This window comes from Primulina huaijiensis, unplaced genomic scaffold, assembly GCF_012295235.1.
Source record: "Primulina huaijiensis isolate GDHJ02 unplaced genomic scaffold, ASM1229523v2 scaffold19463, whole genome shotgun sequence".
Lineage (NCBI taxonomy): Eukaryota > Viridiplantae > Streptophyta > Magnoliopsida > Lamiales > Gesneriaceae > Primulina > Primulina huaijiensis.
In genome coordinates, this window is record NW_027349736.1 from 5,261 (window position 1) to 11,570 (window position 6,310).

Genomic DNA, 6,310 nt, shown 5'->3' on the forward strand with positions numbered 1-6,310 from the left:
GGGAGACCAATAAAATTGGCACAAGGCATACATATATTCTTACTAATGGACTAATAAGGGAGACCGTGGGCTTATTTAAAATATACCCTCTCACACTTAATTTTTTAAATTTAATTTTGGGTTTTATCCGATTAATAAAATCATGACTATTTTAACTCTTAAAATAGTTCAATTATTAATCAAAATATTTATTCTCTAAAAATAGAATAAATAAAATTTTATGCATGACAATATGGTACCTAAAGCGGTGTTTATGCAATCTACATGGCATGATTCATGAATGACAATTAATTTCAGAATTAAAACAATAATTAAGCAAGAACAAATTTATGGCCCAACCTAGACACAAAAAAATAATAAAGATCTAATTGAACCCAATTTGGCCCAATCCTTCAAATTTTAAAAAATGTGTCCAGTCCAAGTTATTAATCCAGTAATCTAGTTTGGCCCAAATTTTTCCCGGATCCGGCCCGAAATATCATGACCCGAACCCGTGACCCAAACCCGCGATCCATCTTCTGCAACCCTAAAAAATACGCCGTCGCCGCTGGGATCGCCGGAAACTTGCGAACGTGAAGATTTCCACCGCGCCAGTCACAGGAAAACCACCGAGACACCATTTCCAATTCGAAATCGACAAATAGATGCCCGATTTTTCCAGATCCAGTGTAAAAAAACGTGGTGATTTTCGCATCTCTTCCGCGCCGCTCCACCGTGAAGAACGACGCATGAGAAGGACCGCAAATCACCTTTGCATACATTCCTCATCCTCGCGGCCGTGTGCTTCCGATTACGCGATCCAGATTTGCCTTTTCATGGTGGATTTCGGAATTTGCAGAACAGGTCCCTGACGATTTGAAGAAGATGCACTCTGGTCCCTGGAATCCTTTGGACGAAATTTCATTCTGGTCCTTATAGTTTTAATTGAAATTGCATCCGGCCCTCCAGTTCTTTGATCAGAAATAGAAAAGCCCAAATCCGAAAAAATACAATAAAATTGCACGAAAATAAACAAGGGGAAACATGGAGTCGTAATCCACCCCTTGGTTACAGACTCGAAAATACGAAATACAATTTCACCAAAAACTAAGGCCATAAACTGTTCAAAAATTAAATAAATCAATCCATTCAAACCACAATCACATAAATCTAAAACCGCTTTAAACTAAAACATGCATAAATAATTAATTAATTCGAAATACGCAAAACAATATCAAAACCCGTGGCTCTGATACCATATGTTAGCCAAGATCGAGAAGATCGGATCACAAAAATTAATTTCTTGTGATTTCAATCATCTCTTCTTTCACAGGATCGATTGTTCTACGTATTTAACACGAATTAATTAATTACAACACACAGAAATTAGAGATTACCCTTGAAGCGTATTTTTGATCTTTCTCTGCACTGGATCTACGCTCCAAACCTCCAAGCCTTCTCCGGTGTTCTCTCAAACTCTTAACGTATGATTGTGTGTGGTCAATTGTTACAATATCACATATATATAATATATATTTGTGATATCTTGTAACGTAAAAGATAATGACAATATCTTTTAAAATATAAATTTAAATGGACAGAATATATTATACCATATCTAGAAGATTTAGATGATAAACTTCCATGCAATATAATAGTCCAGATAAATTTATCCCACATATACCATAAATTATAACTCATATAATTTATCCGAGTTTATATTAGAGCCACCAGAGGGACCTGGTCGGATTCAATTAAATTAAGCTCCAATAAATTAATTTGATCCAATCAACTCATGATTAATCAAAATAATTTATTAATCTTATTCTACTCCACTAAAAGAATAAGATTGCACTCTCAAATTAATTGATATTACTGAAGCACAAAATCAATAATAATATCCTCTGATTTATGGACCCAACGGCTGTACTGTGGCTGACAAACATATTAAATTTGCACATGAACGCATATATTTTTCTCGTACTCAGTATTATGAAAAGGTGATTTCACCTTAGAAATGTATCAGAAATTTTTTTCTATGGACCATTGTACCACAAGTTTCTTGAACTGCTACAGTGATGTTGAATTTGAGATTCCCCTTTATTGATTCCTTGTGTGCAACATACCTTTTGCTGAATTAATTATCTGTTTCTTGGTTATGTAGTGTGGTTATTCTTCACCAACACAGACAGCCATTAGTGATGATCTCGGTCTTACAGTCTCACAAGTTAGTGTTTCTCGACCTTTCTTGCCATCATTTTATCAGCAGCTCTCAATTTGGTCAAATAACAATGTAATTGGAACAGTTCTCCTTATTCGGCTCTTTATCGAATGTTGGCGCTATGGTCGGTGCAATTGCAAGTGGTCAAATTGCTGAGTACATAGGGAGAAAAGGGGTATGAGATATGTCATTTGTCTTCGATATATATAATCATTTCTATTTCTTGATGGTGTGAAAGACCTGATCTTGTTCATTAATTTGCAGTCTTTAATGATTGCTGCTATACCTAACATCATCGGTTGGCTTTCAATCTCGTTTTGCCGAGTGAGACATCCTACATTTTTACACCATCTATTTTTTTTTCTTATTCGGCATTGAGGTATAATTGTTATGTTTTTCCTTTTGCATTAGGATTTGTCCTTTCTTTACATGGGAAGATTGATGGAAGGATTTGGTGTGGGTATAATCTCTTACACGGTAAGCACCAAAAAGTGGTAGTGATTCTAGTGTTGAGAAAAATTATGATTGGTGTTTAACTTTATATATTTGATATAGGTGCCTGTATATATTGCTGAGATAGCACCTCAAAATCTTAGAGGAGCGCTTGGTTCGGTGAACCAGGTACGTCAATTGAACTGTCTTATCATTTAGATCCATCTCACCACAAGTTTTAACTCAACTTTCTTTTGTTGCAAAGCTATCAGTGACAATTGGAATCCTGTTAGCATATCTATTGGGACTATTTGTTGATTGGAGATTGCTTGCAGTGCTAGGTAATTCAACGGAACCGGTGATATCATATGAGGTGTATCATATGATTTTGGTGCTTGTGGCATTGTCACTTTGATGGTTTTTTTCCTTTTTAATTTATGATTATGGTTCCTTGGACAGATTGAAATCTGTAATTATACATATTCAACTTTAAGTTTAGTTTGTATCCATAATCATGTTAGTGATCCAATTGCTTATGTGTTTACCAAAGCAAAATAACAGCTGGAGATTCAAGATTTTCACGTTTTAAAAACTACTTGATTCTGGTGTCAAAGGTTCAGCAAAGATTTCTGAGAGTGATTAGTATCCATTTATGTTTACAGGAACATTACCTTGCCTAATATTGATACCTGGCCTCTTTTTCATTCCGGAATCTCCTCGGTGGTTGGTGAGCTAGGCTACAAAAAAGTATCGATCCCGAATTTCCTATTATCTCCAATACAAGTACTGATTTATATATTCTTCGTGAAAATTAGGCTAAAATGGGAATGATTGATGATTTTGAAGCGTCTCTACAAGTTTTTCGGGGATTCGACACTGATATTACGCTTGAAGTAAATGAAATCAAAGTAAATATCCTCTCATTATTTTTATCAGACCTGGAACAGATGTTTTTTTTTCTCCTATAGCATTGCTTTTTATTTGATTCATTATGTATCATCCATATCCATCTGAGATACGGCAATTATTTTCTCGAACAGTTTAAAAATGAGATTTTAATGATACTAAATTTTTGGGGTTGTAGAGATCTGTTGCTTCAAAAGGCAGAAGAACAGCTCTTCGTTTCACAGACCTCAAATTGAGAAGATATTGGTTACCCCTAATGGTATGATTTCTTCCTCAAGGTGTCTCATTTTCCTACGTTAATTTTTCATCCTGTTCTTAAACATGGCTTGCCACACTTCTCCTTTTGGTTCCTTTTTCCCCCGCAGATAGGAATCGGATTACTTCTACTCCAACAGCTATCCGGAGCTAATGGTGTTATCTTCTATTCCGCTACCATTTTCGAATCAGCTGGTGGGTAGAAGTTACCTCTTTTTTTTTCAAAAAAAAAAAACTAATAATAGATTAAAATTCCTGTTATGTTACCTTGTATAAACAGGTATTTCTTCGAGCAATGCTGCAACAGTTGGTGTTGGAACTATTCAGGTGAAGCTTTAAAATTGTTATGTACTTTATTTTTCTCATACAAATGTTATATATAACAATGCTAGCTTTAACAAACTCTTAAGAAGATTTAAAACATGGCATTCTCAGGTTATAGCTACCGCAATTTCTACTTGGTTGGTGGACAGAACAGGCCGTAGGGTTCTTCTACTCGTAAGTTTGTTTGAAAAAAAACATATTAAGGTTTAAAAAGTTATAAGATTAGATGAGAATATGGAGGTATATTTTACAGGTATCCTCTTCAGGCATGGCGATTAGTCTTTTTCTAGTTTCCGTCTCGTTCGTTGTTAAGGTAATGTTATTATTCGTTTCATACGTCTAATGCTCGTTCTTTGTTTATGTTTTCCTGATATGCATATGTTTGATACTTTTATAATCTGAACTTGTTCTAAGGGCTTTGTGGTAGAGGATTCTTCATTGTATGACATATTCGGAATCCTATCCGTGGTTGGGGTGGTGGTATGTCTTAGTTAAGATTCATGAGTTATCATTAATCAGTATTTTTTTGAAAAATAAAAATCTTGCTTGGTTTAAATCAATTTATTTACTTCAATGTAGTGCATGATTCTCTCTTTTTCCCTTGGAATGGGGCCAATTCCGTGGCTGATAATGTCTGAGGTAGATAATGTCTGAGGTACGGTACTCTTCTCCGTCGTATGGATACTCGTAAATTATGGCACTCTTCTCCATCACCTGTGCTTTAGACTCAGTTTGTTTCATTTGTCAAATTAATACATGGTGTCATGATCGAAATCCTAGTTGTACAAGTTCTTGATATGGAAGCTTGAATCATACCTTAATTTTCTTGGAATATTTTTTGTTGATAGGATTTGTTTAGTCATATTTAATTTACATGACAGATTCTTCCGATTAAGATCAAAAGTCTGGGCGGCAGTGTGGCAACTTTGGCCAACTGGTTCGTCTCATGGGTCATTACTATGACTGCTCCTTTGCTTCTGGCTTGGAGCAGCGGAGGTTCGTTCCCTTCCGACATATTATATCAATTGTTGTGTGTTTCCACATCGAATACTAGAGTACTGTTTGGTACAACGGATGAGGAGAGTGTATCATGTAATTTTATGCTAATCTAATGTTTGTCTCGTTTTTTTGTCGGTCCAAACTCATAATATGGCCTGTGATAAGCTAGTGTTCGTGTGGCATAACAAATCCTAATCTATCCTTGTGGGGAACTTTCGCCATGTCTATGGGTAATACCTTACGTATGAATCTAGAAAGAGACATTTATCATCACATGTAAGGTCCACTAAAAATTAAATATATATCGATGATAATATAAGTAAGTTTACGTGGACGCACGATGAACGAAAAAGACGATAATTGCAACGTAGTTGGTAATGAACCCATTGTCCTAAAAGGGTTAAGGTCTACCATTTTCCGTAGCATATGATCCAGTTGTATTTGTTCTAGAGGAACTATTTAAAGTGTTTGTGCATTTTTGCAGGAACTTTCTCTATTTACATGATAGTGAGCCTTTTCACATTAGCATTTGTGGCGATTTGGGTACCAGAGACGAAAGGAAAAACTTTGGAGGAAATCCAGTTCTCTTTTACATGATAATGTCTTCTTGATTTTTGTCCCCTGTTCAAATTTTTGTTGCTGTTGGGTACCTTTGTCTTTAGTTAATACGACTTCGATTCGTGCTTCAGACAAGTCCATTTTGTTTTGTTAAATTTTTTTAGATAGGCATACTTTGGAATTTGGATATATTACTATTTCATCTAAAAACATATTTTAAAGAGTCTAGAAGAAAGAAGAGAATCAAGTTTGTTCTTTACATTTTAGCCAACGATAATATTTTCAAAATCGGGCCGAACCGGTCGATTCGACCTGGAATCGGTCACTGGTCTGGTTTGGAACATTTTTAAAAACCGTTTTAGTGGTCGAAATCGATCAAATTAGTCGAACCGGAAAAACAAATTCAATCCGCTGAATCAGTTTAATGATTTATTATTTTTTTAAAAAATTTAATTTTTAAAATTTTTTAAATCTCAAATTTAATATTTTGTTATATATACACATGATTATTTTGAAATTTGGATTTCGTAAAAAATATTATTTTAGTAATACTAGAGTTTTTTAATTTATTGTTTTTTGTTTTTATAAAATGTATAAATATAATTGATATTTTGAATATATTTATATTGTTATTTA

At 34.5% G+C, this 6,310-nt stretch overlaps 1 protein-coding gene across 1 annotated transcript; it reads left to right on the plus strand.

Annotated features, from left to right (window-relative positions):
- The first annotated feature begins 644 nt into the window (after window positions 1–644).
- Window positions 645–5,878, plus strand: LOC140965998 (sugar transporter ERD6-like 4). The gene is made up of 18 exons (XM_073426280.1): window positions 645–818; window positions 2,144–2,206; window positions 2,286–2,375; window positions 2,465–2,524; window positions 2,612–2,677; window positions 2,756–2,821; window positions 2,898–2,973; window positions 3,295–3,359; window positions 3,448–3,540; window positions 3,717–3,797; window positions 3,904–3,988; window positions 4,074–4,120; window positions 4,229–4,291; window positions 4,371–4,430; window positions 4,532–4,597; window positions 4,697–4,756; window positions 4,999–5,113; window positions 5,601–5,878. Exons 1-18 carry the CDS (start codon window positions 645–647, stop codon window positions 5,711–5,713), a joined length of 1,443 nt encoding a protein of 480 aa, XP_073282381.1. The 3' UTR covers window positions 5,714–5,878.
- Window positions 5,879–6,310: the final 432 nt, after the last annotated feature.